Source organism: Chlorocebus sabaeus, chromosome 2 (assembly GCF_047675955.1).
Source record: "Chlorocebus sabaeus isolate Y175 chromosome 2, mChlSab1.0.hap1, whole genome shotgun sequence".
In the NCBI taxonomy this organism is placed as follows: Eukaryota; Metazoa; Chordata; class Mammalia; order Primates; family Cercopithecidae; genus Chlorocebus; species Chlorocebus sabaeus.
This window is the reverse complement of record NC_132905.1, coordinates 36,866,387-36,891,201: the sequence shown is the minus strand read 5'-3', so window position 1 is coordinate 36,891,201 and position 24,815 is coordinate 36,866,387. Positions and strand designations below refer to the sequence as shown.

General features: G+C 53.4%; 1 protein-coding gene across 21 annotated transcripts in view; it reads left to right on the top strand.

Moving 5' to 3' along the window:
* NINL (ninein like) overlaps positions 1-24,815 on the top strand; it is a 133,758-nt gene that overhangs the window by 90,679 nt on the left and 18,264 nt on the right. For 17 of the 21 annotated variants that reach the window (XR_012089739.1, XR_012089740.1, XR_012089742.1 and 14 more), the window contains 9 exons: positions 492-628; positions 2,028-2,168; positions 7,270-7,444; positions 8,805-8,915; positions 9,454-9,534; positions 15,447-15,579; positions 17,273-17,379; positions 18,300-18,565; positions 20,382-21,428. Coding sequence is in view for 16 of the 21 variants with exons in the window: in XM_073007604.1 (XP_072863705.1) it covers positions 492-628; positions 2,028-2,168; positions 7,270-7,444; positions 8,805-8,915; positions 9,454-9,534; positions 15,447-15,579; positions 17,273-17,379; positions 18,300-18,565; positions 20,382-21,428 (2,198 nt within the window). In the remaining 5 variants the exon portion in view is untranslated. Of the gene's footprint in view, positions 1-491; positions 629-2,027; positions 2,169-7,269; positions 7,445-8,804; positions 8,916-9,453; positions 9,535-15,446; positions 15,580-17,272; positions 17,380-18,299; positions 18,566-20,381; positions 21,429-24,361; positions 24,456-24,815 lie in introns of all 21 variants that reach the window. The other 4 variants (XM_073007636.1, XM_073007639.1, XM_073007592.1 and 1 more) reach the window with 4 other exon arrangements.

Here is a 24,815-nt window from a genome sequence, read left to right as displayed (position 1 = left end):
AAAGCTTTTTGGCTCTAAGCCTGAGGGCTGCTGTGGGGACCCTCTCCATCTCTCTACACTCTTCCTGGTGGCATGAGCTGCAGGGCAGGCCTCATCACAGGAAATCCCAAGGCTCATATCCTTAAAACAGATTATTTCAGAGGGAAAAGGGCCTTGTGCCCTGGCCTCCACAGCAGTCACCATGAAGGGCCTGCAGGGGACTTGCCCCTGCCTGTGTCTGACAGTTTGTCCAGGAAGAGGGATTCTGTCTAGCCTGGGCCTATGTACCCCTGAGGCAGAGGCAGGAGGACCAGGCCATTGACAGCCCACCAGAGTTGCGAGGGATGGAGGAGGAGCACCCCTCAAGATGCAGAGACCTTGGCAGACAGGAGGGGCAGGTGCTGCCTGGGACAGTCATGCTGGGCTAGGCCCTGGACCAGGGAGGGAGCAGAGAGGTGTCTGCTTGGGGAAGTCCCTCAGCCTCTCCTGCTTACCAGGCTTGCTGCTTCCAGAGCCTGGACTTCAGTGTGGACGAGAAGGTGAACCTTCTGGAGCTGACCTGGGCCCTTGACAACGAGCTCATGACAGTGGACAGTGCCGTCCAGCAGGCAGCCCTGGCCTGCTACCACCAGCAGCTGAGCTACCAGCAGTAAGAGGCCGCAGGGGACTGGGGAACGTGGCAGTGTGGCTGGCCAGGTGGGCCTGGAGGGGGGTCTGGGACACACAGGATACCAGTTGGCTCTTGTCCACACCACATGATCAGTCCTAGGGCAGGGCTCTGCACACCGTCTGTCCCGTGCTCTCTGGTCCCTGAAGCTGGCGCTCGCAGAGGGACAGGAGTAGAATCTTGCCACGGAGCATGGACAGGTGAATAGCAGCCGCTCATTCATGTGTCTCGGCTGGGTGGGGCCTGAGGACCTGGGCTGTCTGAGTCCACACAATTTAAGGCTCGCTGGCTTTCCTCCCACTTGTTGAGGTGTTTGGGATCTGTATGTTGGGGGCCCCCACTGAGCCCTTTTTATTGAGGTTTCTAAAGGACAGACCTGAGGCCCCGCCTCATCCTGCTGGTGCAGGCGCTCACCAGTGCCAGGTGGGGTCCTGCCGCTGCCTCTAGCGCCAGGGAGCTCCCAGACTGGGCTGTCAACAGGAGGAAGAAAAGGTGCTTTTCAAACGTGGTCACAAAGTACCCTGTGAGGGGCCGAGAACCCATTCCCTTTTAATTGTGTCTGTTTGCTGTGGCTGACCATTCAGGCCATCCGTCTGCTAAGCAGATTTGCAAAACGATTGTTATGTTTTTGTCAATGTTCTGAAGCTGCAGAAAAGATTGACAGAAACCACAATCTCAATCCTAAAGACTGCATCTGTCCACGTGCTGACAGCGGAGCCTCTCACCTCAGGCAGCTCTGCAGATAGAACCAGAGAAAGGCTTGACCAGGTCCCTCCCTTGGCCTTGGGACAGGAAGGGAGAAAAGCTCCTTCCGCGGGGAAACAGTCACTGGAATAGCAGGTGCCACCAGTGATTTACACAGTGCCTCAGCCGGGTCAGGGTGGCCAGAGCTGAGACCACACACACCCACTGCGTTGGGCTCTGGTGACTCACTGTGTGCTCACTAGGGTGCTGGGATGCCCATGGAGGGCTAACAGGTGGCCAGCCTCCTCCCCACCATGTGCCCGTTACTGAATTAGGCACTTGTGATCCACACCCAGCTGCCGATGAGAGGGCTCAAAGACCAACTCCCACACACCCTGGGGCTACGTAAGCGACGTGGCATGCTGTGGAACTCCAGGCTTAGTCTTCCTGGGTTAGAAACCACCAAGAAACTTTCCTTGCCAAGTCATGTGGCCCCTGTCTTTCAGTGTACAGATCTGGAAAATGGGCATAGCAGTTGTAGAAACTGCCTCAGGAGCAGGCTGCTGGAGCAGTGCCTGCTGTACAGTTGGTGTGCTGGTTTCTATCACTGATGCAGATACAGGGCCCAGAGCCACCTGGCATGGTGGGTCAGGCCAGCAGTGGGGTCCCATCTGACCCTGTCTCCTTCCTGTGGCAGAGGGCAGGTGGAGCAGCTGGTGAGGGAGCGTGACAAGGCAAGGCAGGACCTGGAGAGGGCCGAGAAGAGGAACCTGGAGTTTGTGAAAGAGATGGATGACTGCCACTCTGCCCTGGAGCAGCTCACCGAGAAGAAAATCAAGTGGGTTCTGGGCCCAGGATTCTTACCCGGGCCTCCCCAGCCCCTTTGAGGGCAGGTAGTGGACACAGGGCTGCCAGGGGCCAGAGCTACGAGTGTGGCTGAGTGGAGACCCCCCTATTTCACCTGAGCCAGGGGGAATCCCGGGGGCAAAACCTTGAGAAAGTGGAGTCCTGCTCTTCTGGGGGTTGGTGTAGTACCTGGCCCTGGCTGCATCCCCGTGGGCTGAGGAGGTCCTGCCTCCTGCCCTTGCTTTGCTGGTCCCTTTCTCATGCAAGCCAAGCCTTTCTGCCCCTAGCTGCATGCCTGTGATGCAAGAGGCAGGTGACTGTGTTGCAAGGGCTGGCAATGACTTCCTTTTGGTCCAGTAGGTAGAAGGAGCCCAGAGAAGGAACCCAACTCCAGGTATCACAGCTGTAGTGACCCCAGTGTGGGGACAGTTATGTGGAACAGTGGCTGGATAGACCAGAGAAAAGGATGTCTGATTTGTTTTTGTTTTTGTTTTTGAGATGGAATCTCCCTCTGTAGCCCAGGCTGGAGTGTAGTGGCGCGATCTTGGCTCACTGCAACCTCCGCCTCCCAGGTTCAAGCAATTCTGCCTCAGCCTCCCAAGTAGCTGGGATTACAGGCGCCTGCCACCACATCCGGCTAATTTTTGTATTTTTAGTAGAGATGGGGTTTCACCATGTTGGCTAGGCTGACCAACTCCTGACTTCAAGTGATCCGCCCCCATCGGCCTCCCAAAATGCTGGGATTACAGGTGTGAGCCACCACGCCTGGCCTTAGATTTCTGATTTGTTTAAGGATACAACCACTGCACTGCTTCATGAACAGAACATCTGAGGAAATCCCACCCAAGAGGGTGCCCCAGGCTGAGGCAGGGAGAGGGGCTTCTCTGTGTTATTGGTGGGGCACATGTCTGCCAGGGCTCAGCTGCTGTTCACCTGAAGTTTGCACATGCCTGGGGGGTCCTCCAGGGGTAGCTCAGGACAGGCTTTCCTGGCTCTGAGTCACAGCTCTTGGGCAGGGGCAGCAAGATATGGCTGGCCTCCCTGCCATTCTCCCTTGTCAGTGGGTCCTCTGGTGGCTTGGGAGGTCTGCCCAAGGCCACAGTCCTGGCCCTGTTGTCCCCACGCCCTTGGGTTCTTGGTCTGCAGGTTGGCCCACCCTTTGCATTGCACAACACAGACACAGCACTCACTGCCATGGCCCTGGTGGCGGTGGCTCAACTGAGCGTGGCTCGCAGAGAAGAGCTATGTGCGGTGGAGCCATGTGGTGTGGCACTCTCCAGGGATGCGGGCAGTTTGCCTAGGGTGCTGCAGGGTCCCCAGGGTGAGCCTGCAGATGGGAGCCCGGCCGCTGGCCACATCGCATGTTGGAATTGTGCCAGCTGCACCGCGGGCTGAAGCCTAAAGCTGCTTCTCCTTCACCAAAGAAACCCTGAGCATCTTTGTTGTGCACCTGGGGGTCCAGGGGTTGAGGGGCTACTGATGGGTCCATGGCCTCTGGGGAAGTGATTTTGGTTGGTAAGGCGGCTGTGATGTGTCTCCTGTGTGCACCAGGGGTTGTCTCACTTAACAGCCACTGGGACCAAATAGGCCATTTATTCCCATTGTTCAGCCAAACAAACTGAGTCCTAGAGCAGCTCAGTAACCGGCCCAGTCCTGCAGCAGTGAGCGTGGGTGTGTGAAGCTGACACCCAGGTCTCCCTTCTCCTGGCCTTACACTGTTTCTGGGACAGCTGAAGGCCACTGGTCAGCTTTCTGGGGAGCAAGAATCTCAGGTGGGAGAAGCTTGCGGGCAGAGCCCAGCCACTCTCCTTCAGGCCTCCCAGAGCCAGGCACAGTCTGGGGCCAGCTCTAAGACCATTGGACCCCCCATCTCCATAACCCATATCCTCAGGGTTTCCACGGATCTGTTCTGGGCAGAAGGGCATCCCTGCTGCACCTCCTGCAGCCGCCACCTCCATGTGGTTCAGTCCATAGCGAGTGGCTGGGACAGGGCGGGGCTTCACCCCACCTCTGTTCACCTGCACCTCCCAACTCCTCTTTCCTTCCAGTGCTGGCTGGGGACGGCCGTACACAGCAGGTCCAGATCTACATGCACCTCTACGTGGTGTAAGGAGTTAGTGTGAGTGCGTGGGGCCTGTGGAGTGCAAGGGCATGTGGGGTGCAGTGAAGGTGCTGTGAGCATGCATGGGGCCTCAGGTATGTGGGGTGCAGCGGTGGTGCAGTGCGAGTGCGTGGGGCCCATGGGGTGCACTGGGCGTGCAGTGCGAGTGCGTGGGGCCCATGGGGTGCACTGGGGGTGCTGTGAGTGTGCGTGGGGCCCATGGGGTGCACTGGGGGTGCAGTGCGAGTGCGTGGGGCCCATGGGGTGCACTGGGGGTGCTGTGAGTGTGCGTGGGGCCCATGGGGTGCACTAGGGGTGCTGTGAGTGTATGTGGGGCCCGTATGGTGCCATGTGGGTGCTTTGAGCGTGCTTGGGGCCTGTGGGGTGCAGTGGGAGTGCTGTGTGCGTGGGGTGCAGTGGGGGGTGCTGTGTGAGTGCATGGGGCCTCTGCGGCCTGCAGGCCCCCTGGAGTGTACGTTCTTGGTGCCACTGGCTCCTGTGGCTATGGTGGTGGTGAGAAGCTCCTATAGGACAGTGGTCATTTTCAGGGAAGCTAAAAGTTAAGTCTCCTTTCACCAAACATAAGGAGGTGTCTGGTGAGGCCAAAAACCAGGTACAGGGACAGGTACAGGCAGTGGTTGGGGCCCTTGCCCTCCACGTGGAAGAGCTGGGCCAGGCCTCAAGGCCTGAGTTCCCTGCCCTGAGCATGGAAGGCATTTCATTAGGAAGCTGTATATCCCTGCTCCTGTGGGCAGGAAGAGTCTCTGTGGTCTCCATCAGCTGAGCTATTCTGGGCCAGCCTTGCAGCGTCATCGTTCCCACCTGGCTGAGGAATTCCTAGAGGAGGGACCAAAAGATGCCCCCCGACCCCTAGGGGAGGTGACCTTGGCTTTGTTGCTTAAGACGTTCTCATAGCTCCCTGCCTTCCAGGGCACACATGAGGCCAGTTTGGATCTCCACAGAGGAGACAATTGCTAACATTTAGGAGCTGAAAGTATGTCATGGAGACCCACGGGGAGCTCCAGGAACTCATTTCTTCTCCCTGGACGCCCCCTCCTTTCTCCTGACGACTGTTATAAGCTCGGTTCGTCTGTCTCTCACTGTCATCCTGAGTGTCGGGATCCAGCTATCCCTGTTGGTGCCACAGGGATCTTGGTGCTGCCTCTCAGGACCTGAGGGGCTGGGCTCTGACCTCCAGCAACCTCTCTCTCCCAAGCACAGCCTCATCCCAGCCTGGGGGTTAGCAGAGCTCCTAGACAAGGGTGCTCCTTGTGAGACACTTGTGTTCAAAGCTGGAAGTAAGTTGACTTTCATACTCAGTTTGAATAACTGAGAACTGATTTGCTTCTGTCCACACATGTATAGCTTGATTCTCTCCCAACCATTTGGAAAGACTTGTGTGAATTGTCTTTCCCAGGATTAGAGGATTGGAAACACGAAGGCAGCACCTCTGTCCTTGAACCTGGTGAAGGGATGCATTAGAGGTGCTAAGCTGCAGCCTCAGAACCCATGTGGCCCTGAGAGCTTGGGTTTTGTCCCATGAGCAATGGGAGTTATGAGTAGGTTTCTGTAAGTAGCTTTTATTATTGCATTAGGTTTTCCTTATTATAAATGTAATGAGTGATATGTGTTTATTGCACACATTTTAGAAAATACAATTAAAGGAAAGATAAACTCAGAAATCTCATTTTCCGGGGGTATCACTGTTTACATTTTCTATATGTCTTTCACCTTTTTTCTATGCACATAATTCTTAAAAAATGATACCATGGGCTGGGCGCGGTGGCTCAAGCCTGTAATCCCAGCACTTTGGGAGGCAGAGACGGGCGGATCACGAGGTCAGGAGATCGAGACCATTCTGGCTAACACGGTGAAACCCCGTCTCTACTAAAAAATACAAAAAATTAGCCGGGTGTGGTGGCGGGCGCCTGTAGTCCCAGCTACTCGGGAGGCTGAGGCAGGAGAATGGCATAAACCCGGGAGGCAGAGCTTGCAGTGAGCTGAGATCCGGCCACTGCACTCCAGGCTGGGAGACAGAGCGAGACTCCGTCTCAAAAAAAAAAAAAAAATTGATATCATGTTGTATATGCTTTTCTGATGGCCACAGAGCATCTCACATGGGTCTTTGTGTGGATCTGCTGTAATTTATTTGACCATTTCCCTATTGTTGTATATTCCAAAAGTTTTTAAAGAGTAGGCTGATAGGAAATATGTAGCTTTAACACTACCCCAAAAGATTTGTGGAGTATTATATTACTCATTATTGTACTTCCTTCATACTCTTCCCTTTAGAGTGTTGTTTCTTTAAAGTTCTGAGCCAAGATTAAAAGCCCGGGCTGTGGGGCCCAGGTGTCTCGGACTTGGTTATGGGTGTCACCAGGCTTCTGCAGAATCAGAGCCTCACTGGTCTTCAGTCTAGGTAGACGTGGTCTGAGAATTCCTGTGAAGCTGCTGTTTCAGAGATGAGACTGAGCGTTGAACACTGTTTGTCCTGGTAATAGAAGTGGTTATTGCAAAAGATGAATGTAGCATCTGAGAAAAAAATACCCCCCACCTCTTCCTCGGATTGCTTTGGGAATTCACTGTCCATGGGTTTCATGCTGCCTCCCTCTTTGGGAGGGAGGTGATTTTCATGTGCATTTGGTATCAAAAGTCTTTAAAGGGCTGTTGCCTGCCATGCACACCGGGTGGAGGGGCCACCTTGGGACTCAGCCCAGGGAGCCGTGCTCCTCGCTGTGAGGGGGCAGCTGGTGGCATTTGCCATGTGACCCACCAGATCCCCTTGTCTGGGGTCACCTCCACCAGCCCATGAGGAAGGAGCACCAACCCTCAGATTTGCCTCCCAGCATGGGCAGCTCAGCCAAGGCAGGACGGCCCTGCACGTGCTGAGGACAGGGGCGTTTCTGAGAGGGAGGAGGCTAGGAAGGTGGTGACGTGGCCCTGGGTGGCCCTGAGATGACATGTCTGACGTGTGATGTGTGACATGTTACAGGCACCTGGAGCAGGGGTACCGGGAAAGGCTGAGCCTCCTGCGGTCTGAGGTGGAGGCAGAGCGAGAGCTGTTCTGGGAGCAGGCCCACAGGCAGAGGGCCGCGCTAGAGTGGGACGTGGGGCGCCTGCAGGCTGAGGAGGCTGGCCTCCGTGAGAAGCTGACCCTGGCCCTGAAGGTAGGGGCATCCCCAGCGCATCCAAGAAGCTGGGGGGAGCCTGAGCGTTCCCTATACCCATGTCATCCTGGGTGAGGATCCAGATCACACCTGCCAGTGGCCTTAAGCTTATGTTTCAGGGCAGGGCCTGAAGGAGCACCTGCCGCAGTGAGGAGGTGTCCCACGCGCTGCAGAGCAGAAGGGGTCCTGGCTTGCCAGCAGGACGTTGCCCCTCCTTCCCCACCACTCCCACTCTCTGCCCTGGGCCAGGTGGACTTGAGGTCAGGGAGGACCAGCACCTGCAGCCAGCAGTGCTTCAACCCCAGAAACCAGGAACACCTGTGGGGGCAGCAAAGCGACCAGAACCTAAAGCCCAGCCTGCCTGAGGCTGGGTTTGTGGCCTGGAGCTGATAGGGTTTGATGGGCTTTGGTGAGTGTCACACCTGTCGCCGGATGTTGACTCCAGTGAGGCATTGCAGTGGGACAGAGGTGCTGGCCCTTCCTGTGCTAGTTCCTGCTCTGCTCCCACCTGTGTCCTCTCCTAACTCCCCACACCTGCCTCACCTCCCAGAAGGAGGGGCTGAGCAGCCTGAGCTCCCAAACAGCCTTGCTCTCTACCCTTCTCACCGTAGTCCCCCACCGTCTGCAGATGCTGCCTCCTCCCCCAGCGACGGCCATCTGAGCTGTCCTGGTGCAATATCAGATCGATGGTTTAGGAATGGCTCTGAAAGAATGCCTTTTCTGTAATACTTTTGCAATGCTTTTGTATGCCCCACCCTTTCTTTTTTTTTTTTTTTTTTTTTTTTTTGGTGGAGTCTTGCTCTGTCGCCCAGGCTGGAGTGCAGTGGCATGATCTCCACTCACTGCAAGCTCCACCTCCCAGGTTCACACCATTCTCCTGCCTCAGCCTCCTGAGTAGCAAGGACTACAGGCTCCTGCCACCACGCCTGGCTAATTTTTTGTATTTTTAGTAGAGTCGGGGTTTCACCATGTTAGCCAGGATGGTCTTGATTTCCTGACCTTGTGATCTGCCCGCCTCGGCCTCCCCAAGTGCTGGGATTACAGGCGTGAGCCACTGCACCCAGCTCCCCCACCCTTTCTTGTATGACTCATGGCCTTTCTGAGCACAGAGTAATGGAGGGGACAAGAGAAGTGAAGATGATGGGGTAGCCACAGTCTGGGTGTGCTCTGGGGTCTGTCCTGGGAGGCTGGGGGCCATCCCCGGCACAGCCGCCCGCACAGCACCAGGTGCCTCGCGAGCGGCGGGTGGGCATTCTTTCCTGATGCCCAGTGCTGTGGGGAGCAAGCCTCTCACCTACATCCTGCACACATCCCCTCCGTCCTGCAGGAGCCTGATGAGCCACTGGCCTGTGTCTCCTAGGAAAACAGTCGCCTACAGAAGGAGATTGTGGAAGTGGCAGAAAAGCTTTCAGATTCGGAGAGGCTGGCCCTGAAGCTGCAGAAGGACCTGGAGTTTGTGCTGAAGGACAAGGCGCGTCCCTTTGCTGACAGTGCGCCTCCAGAGGGAAGGGCCTGCTGGGCAGAGTGGGGGTGGCGGGGGAGAGATGCAGCAGGTAACGGAATTCGGTATTCTCCTAAAATTTTGAATGAAGAGAAAGTCAGTGTGAGGCCTTCCCTCTGCTTCCTCTGCGTGACGATGTGGGGGGCTGTCTGCCCGCGCAGCACAACTGCTCACTAGCGACAGCTTCAGTGGTGGGGGGCGTGGAGGGAGAGCAGGGCCCTCCCTGGCTGTCACCTCGGGAGGAGGACGGGAAGAGGGGCTGCCCAGGGCCAGGATCTGGGCTCCAGGGATGAGTGTGGCCACCTTAGGTAAATCTGGAAAATCCTTCTGCCTTGTGACCTTCTAGACAGGGGAGTAGGGAGAAGGAGGGGGGATGGTGGCTGTACCTGGAGATGCAGCGCCTGGTGTTGGCGGAAGCTGGGCAGGTTCTTGGAACCCAGGGGCTGGAGAAGCAGGTCTCCCCTCTGTCTGAGGCCCACCTGTGACTTCCTGCGTGTCTGACTTTCAGCTGGAGCCACAGAGTGCAGAGCTCCTGGCCCAGGAGGAGCGGTTCGCAGCAGTCCTAAAGGAATACGAGCTCAAGTGCCGGGTACGTGCCCCGCTCTGTCTGCCTTGTAGTCTCATGTCCAGGCTCTGGGTCTCCACACGCAGGTGGTTCACAAGAACACAGGAGTGTCTGCTCCAGGGAGAGCCTCTGCTTGCGGCCGTTCTCGACCATGGCCTTGCCACACTCCTAGACTTAGGGTTCCCTGGCTCTCATTGCCACCTATCCTGAAGGCCACCTCTGTGTGTCCAGGCACCATGCAGGGCATTGTTGTCTTCTGTTGTTCATGTTTAGCTTTCCTGGGCCAAACCTGCCACGCGTGTCCGTTTGTCAGTTGGAGACACAGGAGTGCGGGGCGCAGTGGACGCGGTGAATGAATCTTAAACCCAGGAGGACCCGCGTACACCCTTAACGTTCTCAAGGACCCCAAAGAGCTCTTGTTGATGTAGGTTATGTGGATTAAATTTAATATTTACCATGGTAAAAATTAAAGTGGAAATTTTTTAAATTTATTAATTTATTTAAGAATAATAACGTAATAATAGGTTAGCATAAATAGCCTATTTTGGGGAACGTAGCTGTTTTCCAAAAGATCGACAAACTAGCCAGGCATGTGCTGTGGTGTTGCATTCTTGCCAGCCTCTTCACTGGCCAGCCCAACAGTGGACGGGATGCTCAAACCTGCTGCTGCGTCAGTCCCTCGTGATATCACATGACGCAGAGCATCTGGAACTGCCATGTGCCCCGAAAGAGAATGAGCACAAGGAGGCCGGAAGCAGTGACTCACAAGGTCAGGAGTTCAAGACCAGCCTGGCCAAGATGGTGAAACCCCATCTCTACTAAAAATACAAAAATTAGCTGGGTATGGTGGTGCATGCCTGTAGTCCCAGCTACTCAGGAGGCTGAGGCAGGAGAATCACTTGAACCCAAGAGGCGGAGATTGCAGTGAGCCAAGATCGCGCCACTGCTCTCCAGCCTGGGCGACAGAGCGACTCCTTCCCCCCTCCAAAAAAAGACAATGAGCGCAAAGAAGTCACTTCACACCTCAACGTGCCACACATTCATCTGCCCCACTGGGCCATGTGTGGGCTGCTGGGAGGCCTGGACGTCCACCCTCACAGCCTGTGTTTCTGGTTCTGTCGGACACAGAGTGACTGATCAGGTTCAGAGCCTGCAGTTGGACCACCACCCTCCTTGGCACATTTTGAATGCAAGCTGCCAGGTTCTGGGGCATTCCAAAGCCTCCATTTCTTCCCCTCCCTGCTCACCTGAGCATGCAGAGACCGTGGAATGTTGTAAAGCTCAGGTGTTTCCCTAGATCTGCAAGAATGGTTCTGTGAGGAAAGCCCGGTTCCAGTGCCTTGAAGGCCACCTCGCAGACGAGCCGATGGCTGGCCCAGCCAGCGCCCCGTGGGTCTCACCCCACAGGACCCATCCTCTTGAAGAAAATTCTGTGTAGAAGAAAACAAACTAGAGTTGAGTTGGGTTGATTATTAACAATACAGAAAAGTTACTTTATCTCTAGTCATTCACCACATGGTTCTTTCATAGGCAGCTCCTTGTTAGGTTTTAATTTACCAAAAGTTAATTTATGCAAAACTTACACAGAAACATTTTTTTCACCATCAACACCCCAGTCATTGACCCACCTGCCCCTCTTACATCCTGGCATACAGAGGGTTAGGTCCAAACGAGTTATAACAGTAGGCACTGAACCCAGCCAAGCACTCAGCATCAGGAATGGCTGGTCATGTTACGACTGTTGTTCTAACAGAACCCTGTATAGGCTTGAAAATAACATGGAAGCGGATGATTTTAGGCATGTAATTCTCTCCAGGCAGTATTGCCAGGTGAACAGAGATAAGACACCTGCATCCACAAATAACAGCCATTTAAGACCCTGTATAATCTGCTCCCCCCACCCAGCAAAAATGAGAAAAATATCTGAAGGTATCAGTAGAGCTTGCTTACGTTCACTCATTCATTTCTCCTGCAAGTTAGCTTTAATAATAATTTTAATAAAAATTTTCAAGTTGGGCAACCATAGTTTATAACTATATGAACAGGTGATGATCTGAAACTGACTTAATTTTACCCGGTAGATAATCTGTAGTTACCTTGGGTGGTGATGCCACAGCACAACTGGTTTTAGTTACAGCTCATTCTTTCCATGTGTGAATCTTAAGGCCACATCACCCCATGCTGAAAATCTGTGATTGTTTCTGGGGATACTGTGATGGTCATTGTTAAGTGAGCAATCGATGTGAAATTTGAGCAGGTATTATGGAGAAAATATCTGTCTGTGAAGCTGGTGAGTCATGGGCTGCCCTATAGCCAGAGAACCAGATAAAGCATTGTTGTTCGATTTTAAGGGTCTGTTCTCGATTCACTGTGAATGATCTCCCTCCCATGTAAAGTGACCCTGACTTTGTCCTGCCACACGTTGCTTTGCAACCCCAGAGGATCGAGGTGAGCCCGAGCTTGCGTTCTCAGTGGCTGTGCTTCCCCCTTCCTGTCTGTGGTTTGCCTCCATCTGGGCACCCTGCCATCATTCCCTGCACGTCTCATTCTCCTTTTGAGAATCCTGTGTGTGGTGAGCGGCGTCACCTTCCTTCTGCTGGTGTGTGTGGGGTGGGTGGGGCCTGCCGTGCGGGTGGGGTCCAGACAGTGCGCTGCTAGGACTGCAGCTGCATGTGGGCTGCCGGCTTCCTCCTCTTGTAGCTGCTGGAGCAGACTCAGAACCTAGAGATAACCTGCCATTAATAGGTTCTTTTAGTGCCCCGGATTTTTCAAATTTAAAACTCTTCTTTCTTTAACATGATTCTGTTACTTAAAGACATGCTATTCTTTTCATCTGGGGTTCTTTCAATTTTATTTTTTGAAACAGCAGAGATATTTTATATTTAAATGGTAACCTATTTATTCAGATATTTCCCCTTTCCTTTTTTTGGATATTTTTTGTCTGTTTCAAACTAACACTTAGAACATTTAAAAACTTTTTATATGAAAACAATTTCAAACTTTCACAATCACAAACAAAACTAGTGCATAGAACACTTGTCTGTGTACCTTTTACCCACATGCACCTGTTCACACTTCACCCCATTGGCTCTGCCTTCGCATACCTGCTCACTGGCTTGTTGGTGTGGGTGTGAACGTGTAGACATCGTTATTTCTGAACCACAGCCTCAAGTAATCCAAAGGAAACATCAGCAAACCCCAACATGAGACCATTTCTATGAAAAACGGGCAGGGAGAACAGTGTTCTTCAAAATTATCTATGTCATAAAAGACAAAGAAAGGCTGTGGGAATGTTTCAGAGTCAAGGACATTAAAGGAACAGGACAACTGAAGGCAGCACCTGGCCCTGGACAAAACACTGGAGAATCCACTGAGAAAAGGAGAAAACACTGTGATCTTCACGACATCCAAGTTTTATTTACTATACCTTCTAAAGCCTAGTTCATAATAGATTTTTACAATAATAATGTTTGATTTAATAAAAATTAAGACCCATTGATCAAAAGACACAAATGGGAGTAAATGTTTGTGAATTATGTATTTATCTGATAAAAGACTTGGATCCAGAATATATGAAAACTCTCTCCGAATATGAATACATTACCTAATAAGAAAAAGGTGTATAAGTACCCATAAGATACTAAACATCATGATTTAGCATCCGAGGGTCAGATACGCACATCCTGACCCTTCACGGCTCAGTGCTTGTGTGCACTTCCTAAGAAACGCTTCCTCTGCCGGGCACGGTGGCTCACGCCTGTAATCCCAGCACTTTGGGAGGCTGAGGCGGGTCGATCACGAGGTCAGGAGATCGAGACCAGCCTGGCTAACACGGTGAAACCCCGTCTCTACTAAAAATACAAAAACTAGCCGGGCGTGGTGGTGGGCGCCTGTAGTCCCAGCTACTCGGGAGGCTGAGGCAGGAGAATGGTGTGAACCCTGGAGACGGAGCTTGCAGTGAGCCAAGATCGTGCCACTGCACTCCAGCCTGGACGACAGAGCGGGACTCTGTCTCAAAAAAAAAAAAAAAAAAAAAAAACCGCTTCCTCCTGTTCTGCTGGCAGTGCTGTGCAGCTTCCTGCTGCTACAGGTGATCATGAAGAGTTCATGGATTTGCAGGTTGCTTATTAAACCTTTGGTAGGCTTCAAATTGACACAGGCTTTAAACCACAGAAATTTGTAAAAGCCATAAGCGAGGGCTTTTATTTCCTGAAGAGTAAGTTTTCCAACACCCGACTGAATATTTTCTCCATGACTGAGGCATGCTTGCTAGCTTCATGAACTGCCATCAAAGCAACATATTACCTGCTAGCCGAGTTCCGCTTCCCTCAGTGCGTCCACCCAGGGCTTTACTCTTTCTCATTTCCTTTCTTTGTCTTTATGACATTGATATTTTTGAAGAATGTTGTCCTCCTTGCTTTTTCATAGCAACGTTCTCGTTTTGTGTGTTTCTGATGTTTCCTGTTCACAGCCCTGAAGCTGTGCGTCCTCGACTGGCACAGCACGTAGGTGGTGATGTGTCCCGCTTGCTGGTGTTGCTTCTGATCACTCAACTGTGGTGTCACCTGGTTTCTCTGCTCTGTAATCACCATTTTTTCTGCAACTATTAATAATACACAGTCAGCGGAGAGACACTCTAAGACCATGCAAATATCCTGCCTTCATCAGAATTTTCCCTGGATTTAGCATCACGCTGCCACGGTGTCCTAGCCTTCCCGTCGCCCACACAGCCTCCACTTGCTCCAGTGTCTGCTTATCAACATCATCCTTTCTTTCTGACATGTTCTTCTCTGCTTTGCGGCATATGATCTGAAGCAAATGGTTTCTTCTTTGGTGGTTAAAGCTGCAGAACCCTTTGCAAATTCAGCAGCCACTGAGGAAGGAATCCTGCCCTTACCCAGGGCACTGCCTGACATGCAACATGCACACTGCAGCACCACTGCGGTTCCAACAAAGACTGTAGCTTCTGGTGGTGACAGTACTCTGCATTTTCTTTTCTCTTTTTTTTGAGACAGAGTCTCACTCTGTCACCAGGCTGGAGTGCAGTGGCACGATCTTGGCTCACTGCAACCTATGCCTCCCGGGTTAAAGCGATTCTCCTACCTCAGACTCCCAAGTAGCTGGGACTACAGGCACCCGCCACCACGCCCGGCTAATTTTTGTATTTTTAGTAGAGAATGGGGTTTCGCCATGTTGGCCAGGATAGTCTCGATCTCTTGACCTCGTGATCTGCCGACCTCAGCCTCCCAAAGTGCTGGGATTATAGACGTGAGCCACCATGCCTAGCCGTACTCTGCATTTTCTACATTTCTCCCCAGTAGTCGCCTCGCTTTTTTTTTTGGGTACCTCCCATATACTCAGTGATAGAAAGTGATGTAAGGGCCAGACACGGTGGCTTACGCCTGTAATCCCAGCACTTTGGGAGGCTGAGGCGGGCATATCGCTTGAGGCCAGGAGTTTGAGACCAACCTGACCAACATGGTGAAACCCTATCTCTACTAAAAATACAAAATTAAATAAATAAATTAACCAGGCGTAGTGGCGCACACCTGTAATCCCAGCTACTTGGGAGACTGAGGCAGGAGAATCACTTGAACCTGGTAGGAGGAGGCTGAAGTGAGCTGAGATTGCACCAGTGCACTCCAGTCTGAGGAACAGAGCAAGATTCTGTCTCTAAATAAATAAAGTAAAAATAAAAGTTTTTAAAAGTGATGTAGGGCAGAGAAAGTCAAGAAAGGACCTTTGTTTTGGCTTATCTCACCATGTCGTTAGCGACTTAAAATCCAGATGGTTTCCTGCTGGAAGCTGGGAAGCAACAGGCTGTCACCTCACAGTGCACCTCACCTGCAGGGGACCCTCCTGGAGGCAAGCTCAGCCATCTCGCTGGGCTGAATAGCTGCAGCTGCTAGAGGAGGTGTCTGGCTCTGTCCTCGCAGGACCTGCAGGACCGCAACGATGAGCTGCAAGCTGAGCTGGAAGGCCTGTGGGCGCGGCTGCCCAAGAACCAGCACAGCCCCTCATGGAGCCTGGGTGGGTACAGACGGCAGCTCTCTGGACTCGGCCCAGCAGGTAGGAACCTGTCCCTGGAAGGGGGCTGACCCAAGGCCTGCTGTTGACACTGAGGCCCAGAGCCAGGGAAGGAGAGTGGAGATGATGATGATGATGATGTTGCTGTGACCTGAAGGGAGGTGGTCTGCTCTGCAGGGTCTTTCCAAGGAGGATCCAGTGATGCCACAGGGTGACCTTGCAACACAGAAGGTCACCTGGAGAGGGAGGAGGAAGGGAGGCTGAGGTTGGGCAGCCCCAGGTCTGGCCCAGGCTCTTCCCATATCTGAGTGCTGTTTCAGTGACACGGTATTTGCTGAGACTGAAGCGCTAAATCCCGGTGAATGTGCTGGGGCCTCCCAGTACTCAGGCCTATTCAGACGGAGGCTGTCGGGCTTGCCCTTGCTGCTTCTGTGTGATGTGGTAGCTGGCGCCATCCCGCAAGTCTGAGCAAGGCAGGGAGGCACCAGGCACCAAGGGGAGTGGCCCTACCTGACCGAGTGCCTCTGTGCTCCCAGCCAATGGGATTGGGACAAACTCCACGGACCCAGAGGCCCCAAAACCCACATCAAAGTGTCTCTGGCTCCTCTACAGAGAGAATGGGGGTCCAGGTGCTGCAGTCGCCCTTGAGGTCTGCAGTGCTGCTTTTGGAGGATGGGGTGGCCTCTGCCCACCCAATAGCAGCATTCAATGCACGTGGCTCCGTGTCCACTGCTATGACAGGAGCCCATGGGGACCCAGCAGTCCCAGCTGCTTCCCTCGCTCCCCTGTCATGGCAACCTCAGCCCCTCAGAGAAGATTTTGCTGCCATCTGTAACCCTGGGAGAACTTCAGAGTTCTCCTTTTGCCCTGAAACTGTTTACTCAATAAAATAAAAAAAATGGGCAATATGGGAATCTTCTAGGGGCGCCTAGTGGGGGCTTTTGTGCATGTGAGGCCGACCTCCTGGGACCCCTAAGGCACCCCCTCCCTTGCTGGCTCCTGGATTGGAGTCAGGCTCCCAAGGCGCAGCCCCGACAGCTGGCAGACTCTCAGGAAGCTGCAGGGAGGAGCAAGACCCCGCCGGCCACCCATCCCGGAAACACACATTACCAGGATTGCCTGCACCCAGGGTGGTGACTGTGGGTCCATAGCCCCATTGATGTCCCACCTGGATGCCGCTGGCCATCACACCTCCCTGCCCATCAGCCTCAGAGCACTAATTCGAGCAGGGGTTAGTGTGCCAGACTTGCCTCTCAGAACCTGGCATCATTTGTGTGATGAAATAATAACATAGGACCACCAAGAAAAGGTTATCTAAATAGATAGATAATCACCGTGCACAGCGCTCTGGTCATCTGCACATCATCTAAAGCTCTGCACCACCGGAGATCTGCTGTGCCATAGCCCACTCCATCCTTCCATTTCCTCTGTGACCCTGACATCTTCAGGAAACAGGATTTAGGGTGCAGTAAATGTACCACAGCACAACGTATTTTAGAGACTGAAGGGGCTCCTGTGAATGATGTGGGGAGCTACCTATTCTCACCTCTGAGTGTTGTGGTAAATAACAGAATGCTGCGTACTGAGGAGTGCTGACTTTCAGGATGCAGTGTCATCCTCACGGCCAGCACCACCTGCCCCTCATGGATGTTGCCCAGATATCAGATTGGAAGGTTTGGAAGGGGCCCCCGTGGCATCCTCAGTGTGACAAACAGAAGTGTCCTCTTGTTTGCAGGCATTTCATTCCTGGGTAATTCTGTTCCAGTGAGTATAGAAACGGAGCTGATGATGGAGCAGGTGAAGCAGCATTACCAAGACCTCAGGACCCAGCTGGAGACGAAGGTGAGCGTGGGGCTGTGGGGCTGTGGGGCCCTTGGGAGCAGCTGCTGTGTGTCGGGCAGCTTTACTTGGCCACACTGACATTTCCACGTGTGTCTGCCCCGGAGTCCTTTGTCTCATTGTGAGCCCCTGTCAGAAGGTAAGTTTGTAGGGAAATGCAAATAAAACTGACATGCTGCCCGAACCCTCCTTGGAAGGACACAGGACATAGAATAACTGATGGGAAGGGAATGGTGTGATGCTCTGGAGTGTCACAAGGGGACACTTGAGGCAGCGCCGTGGCCAGCCCTCCTTGCCGGTCTGCGGGTGGGAATCAGTTACTGGCTGTGCTCCAAGCCTGAGCGACCTGGCATTTGCCCCCTAGGTAGCTCAGTGGCTTTGAGGCCAGGGCCATCCTAGATGAAGCTGTCAGGATAAACTTAGTCCTGTTCTGTTCCTAGACTGTGGTGGCTTTTGAGGGACAGTGTCCACAACTTGTCATGTGTCCAGTTCCTCCGTCTGAGTGGCAGCTAGGTGGAGCTGCCTGTGGCCATGCCCTGGGGATCCCTAAAGGATTAACTGGAAGCTTCAATGAGCCCTGCCCAGCCATGGGGGTCTCCACACTGTTCAGAGTCACCCCGAGGTGCTGTAAACGTTCCTCTGCGTCCCTTGCAGTGCTCGGCCAGATGCTCTAGTGAGCCCCGAGCTTCCTGTCCCTGCCTGCCGCCCTGCCTCGGGGAATAGGTGACTCGCACCTCACTAGGCCCTGGGGAGCACCACCAGCATTCATGTCACTGTCCCCTTCAGCACACCCTGGCACCTCAGTGGGCCAGGATGCCGGTCTTTGCACATTGTGCCAGGCGGCTTCGTGTTTCTGTGTTGTGTCAGCAGCCAGATCATTTTTAGGGCCTCCTGGTCCATGGGGCTCATGTTTCTCGTTTTAGGTAAATTACTACGAAAGGGAAATTGCGGCACTGAAAAGGAACTTTGAGAAGGAGAGGAAGGACATGGAGCAGGCTTGCAGGCGTGAGGTCAGCATGCTGGAGGGTCAGAAGGCTGACCTGGAGGAGCTCCACAAGAAGTCTCAGGAGGTCATCTGGGGCCTGCAGGAGCAGCTGCAGGACACAGCCCACGGCCCCGAGCCTGAGCAGATGGGCCTGGCGCCCTGCTGCACCCAGGCACTGTGTGGCCTGGCCCTGCGGCAGATCAGGTCCGGCTGGCTTCTTTCGAGATTTCAAGTCTGGGGTTTCTTGTCAAGGACCAAAATTTGAAATTAGACTTAGGAAACAACTCATAATTGCTGTGCCTCCTGACTGGGTGGTTTTCCTCTGGGCAGATGGGTGAGTGCCAAAAGAACAGGTCCTGGCATGAGGATTCTGGCTCTAAATTTAAAATATACATTGGAGCATGGGCCATGAAGCCGTTCACTGTGTATAAACAGCCCAGTGCTCTGTACCCTCTGCCTCAGCCGTGCCTGGCAGGAGCATCGCCTCCCTTGCTCAGAGCTGCCCACTTCTCCAGGGCCAGGCAGGGTAGCGTGTGGGGAAATGGGGAAAGGCCTGAAGCCCTGAACAATGGGAAAGATGGCCAGCTGGGGTTAGTGAGATTCCCAAAAAGGCTCAGGTGTGCAAGCGAGAGAGCAGGCTTGCAGAAAGCCTGCACTGGTGTTTTGTGTGTTCTTGTGTGGGCTACATGTGAAGTGACCGCGTCTATTCTTGTTGGGGGCATGTGAGGTAGGAGAGGAAGTGCCTCGTCATCGCAGACAGGCTGCTGCTCAGCTGGCACCCACTGTCCTGTGGAGAGCATTGGCCCTGGCTTAGAAGAGGATGGGCCCTCCCACCACACTGACCGGGCCACCCCCAGCCTGACAGATAGAAAGTCGTCTTTCCAGCCGGACACAGGGGCTCACACCTGTAATCCTAGCACTTTGGGAGGCCAAAGCGGGTAAATCGCTTGAGCTCAGGAGTTTGAGACCAGCCTGGCCAACATGGTGAAACCCTGTCTCTACTAAAAACACAAAAAATTAGCTGAGCATGGTAGCAGGCGCCTGTAATCTCAGCTACTTGGGAGGCTGAAGCAGGAGAATCACTTGAATTTGGGAGGCGGAGGTTGCAGTGAGCTGAGATCTTGCCATTGCACTCCAACCTGGGCCACAAAGTGAGACTCTTGTCTCAAAAAAAAAAAAAGTCATCTTTCCATCCTGTGCCTCCCCAGGCTTTCAGCTATTTCCCCTTAAAGCCAAGAGCGTGTGGTAAGAGACTGGGTCCGAGTCCCTGCAGACCCCACTGGGGACAGAGGGGCAGGCACCAGCAGCCCCCCTCCTCTTAGCATCCACGCCGTTGTGCACCTGGCCCCCACCCCTAGCTGTCTCTGGCAGCCTGCTCTTGGGGAGCTGCTGTCCCCACTCTGCAGGACTCCCGATCTGCTAACGCTTGGAGGTGGAGCCCCCTCTGACTACTTCCTTGCACCCCTGCCCTGGCCAGGCATGGACCACATACCCCTCCTGGTGCTGTAGTCTTGCCGGCCCTCACTTCACTTCCACTGGACTCTCCTGCGGGCCGCCAGAGGTCCCAAGGCCCAGCAGCTTTGGGGATTTAGGGGACAGTTTTGGCTCTGGGTCTCCAGTGTGATCCTGTAGAACCCACTGCAGTGTGGGCCACGTCCCATGTTTGCCCTGTCCATTTGGGAACTTGTGAGGGCTTAGAACGCGACCTGCATGGCCGAGGGGCTGCAACCGGGTCCTGCTTGGTGGCGGCCATCTTCCATATGAACACTCCACATGGAAAGGGTTCGTGCTTGGGCTTCCGCGTGCAGAACCTTGCCCCGTGGGGCAGATCCTCTTGTGGACTCTTAAGTAGGGCCCAGGGTGTAGGTTGAAGCTGGGGCTGAGGGAGGCGAGGAGGGATAAAGAAAGCCAGCCACAGAGAGAAGAGGTCGCAGCCATTGAAACAGCTGGGCAGACTTCAAGCCCGAGAGAGGGGCTGGGGGAGGCAGGGCTGTGGTGTCTGAGGGTTCTATTTCCGCAGGAGAGAGGCCCAGGCGGAGCTGAGCGGAGAGCTGTTGGGGCTGAGAGCCCTGCCTGCTCACAGAGACCTGACCTTGGAGCTGGAGGAGCCGCTGCAGGGACCCCTGCCACACGGGAGCCGGAGGTCGGAGCAGCTGAACTTGGAGAGTGCACTGAAGCTGCAGCCGTGTGCGAGCGAGAAGGGCGCCCAGATGTGCGCATCGTTGGCCCTCGAGGAGGAGGAGTTGGAGCTTGCCGGTGGGAAGCGAGTGGACGGACTCTCCCTGGAAGCAGAGATGCTGGGAGCCCTGCCAAAAGAAGGGCTGGTGGCAGGAAGTGGCCGGGAGGGGGCACGTGGCCTCCTGCCACTGAGCCCGGGCTGTGGGGAGCGGCCACTGGCCTGGCTGGCCCCAGGCGATGGCAGAGAGTCCGAGGAGGTGGCAGGAGCCGGGTCTCGCTGCAGGCAAGCCCAGGACCCAGAAGCCACCAAGAGCCCGGCCCCCACCCCTGCCCCGTCATCCCACGGGCCTTCAGAGAGGTGGTCACACGTACAGCCCTGTGGGGTGGATGGGGGGACTGTCCCAGAGGAGCCAGAGGTTTTCGGTGTGCCTGCGGGGCTGGAGCAGCCTGGACCCCGGGAGCTGCCTCTGCTGGGAACAGAGGGGGCCGCCTCACAAACCCAGCCACGGAATTGGGAGTCACCCCTGAGCCCGGCCGCTTCGTGCAGGGGACAGGCTGAGAGGCCACAGGCCATTCAGGAAGAGCGAGCACGAAGCTGGGGCAGGGGCACCCAGGGGCAGGCCTCGGAGGAGCAGGCCCGGGCCGAGGGCGCCCTGGAGTCTGCGTGCCAGGAGCACAGCATGGAGGTTGCCAGGAGAGGGTCCTTGGCATCCCACCTCCAGCTCATAGACCCACGGGGTTCCGGGCAGGAGCAGCTTGCCGCCCCGGAAGAGGGAGAGACCAAAATAGCGCTGGAGAGAGAGAAGGATGACATGGAAACCAAACTTCTACATCTGGAAGACGTCGTCCAGGCTCTGGAGAAACATGTAGATTTGAGAGAGAATGACAGGTTTGGCTTCTACTCGTTCTTAAAACTAACAACTTTAAAAAAGCAGAACTGCCGGGCGCGGTGGCTCAAGCCTGTAATCCCAGCACTTTGGGAGGCCGAGATGGGCGGATCACGAGGTCAGGAGATCGAGACCATCCTGGCTAACACGGTGAAACCCCGTCTCTACTAAAAAAAAAAAAAAAATGAGCCGGGCATGGTGGTGGGCGCCTGTAATCCCAGCTACTCGGGAGGCTGAGGCAGGAGAATGGCGTGAACCCGGGAGGCGGAGCTTGCAGTGAGCTGAGATCCGGCCACTGCACTCTAGCCTGGGCGACAGAGCGAGACTCCGTCTCAAAAAAAAAAAAAAAAAGCAGAACTAACCCACTGACCCCTGTTGCTAATGGTGCTGCATGGCCCTTTCTGCCAACAAGCTCGCAGCCCCTGATGGAGGTTGTGTAGCCCTTCAGCCTGAGTAGGAGTTGTGAGCCCAGCCCCTTTCCGGAATCCCACGGCCATCTGGTGCTCTACCATTGGGCAGAGAGAGGGCAGGACGGCCTTTTGGGGCAGCTCTGACTGCCCTGGTGTCCCGCCTTTGGTGTTAGGAAGTTCCTGCTGCTTTTGTTTTTTTTGTTTTTTTGTTTTTTTTTTTTAAACAATGGAGTCTTGCATTGTTGCTGGTGCTAGAGTGCAGTGGCGCAATCTCGGCTCACTGCAACCTCCGCTTCCTGGGTTCAAGATATTCTTGTGCTTCAGCCTCCCAAGTAGCTGGGATTACAGGGGCCTGCCACCAAGCCTGGCCTATTTTTGTACTTGCAGTAGAGAGGGGGTTTCACCGTGTTAGCCAGGCTGGCCTCAAAGGTGATCAGCCCGCCTTGGCCTCACAAAGTGCTGGGGTTACAGGCGTGAGCCACTGCGCACAGCCCTCGCTTCCAAAGCTTTTTCATTGTTGTTCCCAGCAGAAGCTGTATACCCATTAAACAATAACTTTTTGCTAGTATTTTGTTGAGGATTTTAGCATCAATTTTTGCATCATAAGGGATTGGTCTGCAGTTTTCTTTTTTGGTCTGAAGTGTCCTTGCCTGGCTTTGGTATCAAGTAATGCCTCATAGAATGAGTTTGGAAGTGTTCCCTTCTGCTCAGTTCTTGGAAGAGTTTGAGAAGAGGTGGTAGAAGTTCTTTAAGTGGTAGAATTCACCAGTGAAGCCATCAGCTCCTGGGCTTCGTTATGAGGTTTTTTTGTTTTTTGGTTTTTTTAGACAGAGTCTCGCTTTGTGGCCCAGGCTGGAGTGCAGTGGTGCTATCTCAGCTCACTGCAACCTCTGCCTCCCGGGTTCAAGCGATTCTCCTGCCTCAGCCTCCTAAGTAGCTGGGATTGTAGGCATGCACCACCAGGAATCAGGAATTTAAAACTTTGTAACAGCTGGGGCGTGGTGGTTCATGCCTGTAATCCCAGCACTTTGGGAGGCCAAGGTGGGTGGATCACCTTATGTCAGAAGTTCGAGACCAGCCTGGCCAACATGGTGAAACCCCGTCTCTACTAAAAATACAAAAATTAGTGTGGTGGCATGCGCCTGTAATCCCAGCTACTTGGGAGGTTGAGGCCGGAGAATCACTTGAACCTGGGAGGCGGAGGTTGCAGTGAGCCGAGATCGCGCCACTGCACTCCAGCCTGGGCAACAAGAGCGAAACTCTGTCTCCAAAAAAAAAAACCAAAAATTAGCTGGGCATGGTGGCACACGCTTATAGTCCCAGCTACTCAGAAGGCTGAGGCAGAGGTTTCAGTAAGCCAAGATCACACCACTGCACTCCAGCCTGGGTGACAGAGTGAGATTCCATATCAGAAAAAAGAAGTTCCTTTAGGTGAAACTCTGTTTGTAGTAAATTTCCTGTTTTTGCTTATCTGAAAAGTGTCTTAAATGTTCCTTCATTTCTGTAAGACAGTATTCTTAGGGACACAAATCTAGATTAGCCATTAAAGGGCCGCCTTTCTGCCCTTGGAATGTCTTCTCTCAGTGTCAGAGACCTGGTTGCTGATGCTGTGTGAAAGGCCCTTGATCCATCTGCTCTTCCTTCCACGGACTTGGTGGCTTAACAAGGCACAAAAGTGCAATGTTACAGTTTTGGAGGTTGGAAGAGGAAAGGGTCTCCTTGGGCTAGGAGTGAAGTGCTGGCAGGGCTGCGGGGCCATCCAGAGGCCCCGAGGGGAGCTGTCTGCCTCGCCTTCTGCAACGGCCTTGGCTTGAGGCATCGTTCCATCCTGGAAGCCAGCCCTGGGTGGCCGAGTCCTCCTCACATCACCTCACTCCAACACTGACTCTTCTGCCTCCGCTTTCTACCTCTAAGGACCCTGGTGATTATGTTGGGTTCCTCTGGAGAATCCAGAATAATCCACAGTCAGAGAATGAGCAGCCTTCATTCCCCCTGCTGTGTAATGTCACATAGTCTCCGTTAGAGGCCAGTATTGTGCCATCCACAGTAGGTATCTGACTTTTGTGCTCTGGCTACTTCTGAGACCTTTATCTTTAGTGGTTTTTCTTTGCTGTGCATTTCTTTCTTTTTAACTTTTTATTTTTATTTATTTATTTTTATTTAATTAATTAATTTATTTATTTGAGATGAAGTCTCACTCTGTTGCCCAGGCTGGAGTGCAGTGGTACAATCTCAGCTCACTGCAACCTTTGCCTCCTGAGTTCAAGCAATTCTCCTGCATCAGCCTCCCAAGTAGCTGGGATTACCGGTGCCCACCACCACGCCCAGCTGATTTGTGTGTGTGTGTGTGTGTATTTTTACTACAGACAGGGTTTCACCATGTTGGCCAGGCTGGTCTTGAACTCCTGGCCTGAAGTGATTTGCCTGCCTCATCCTCCCAAAGTACTGGAATTACATAAGGCCTAGCCACCATGCCTGGCCACTTTTTATTTATATTTGTTTATTTATTTATTTATTTATTGCAGAGATAGAGTCTCACTATTTTGCCCAAGCTGGTCTCAAACTCCTGGCCTCAAGTGATCCTCTGGCCTCAGCCTCCCAAAGTGGGTGAGATTACAGGTGTGAGCCACCATGTCCAGCCTCTTTTTAACTTTTTATTAAAGTGTGATACACATAAGAAAATGCATATATATGTACAATTAGGAGAACTGTCAACAAATTGAACACGTGTGTTACCAGCGCCCAGAACAAGAGATGGAATTCACCAGAGTCCCCAGGGGTAACCACTTCTTACAGCATAGATTCAGTTTGCTTGTGTTTTTACTTTACGGAGAGGAATCATGCAGCATGTACGCTTTTGTGTCTGACTTTCTTGGCTCAACCTGGTTGTGCGATTCATCTGTGTTGTTGCTGTAGTTCATACATTTGCGTTGCTATGTGTTATTCTGTTGTGAGAACATACCACAGTTTATTATTTTC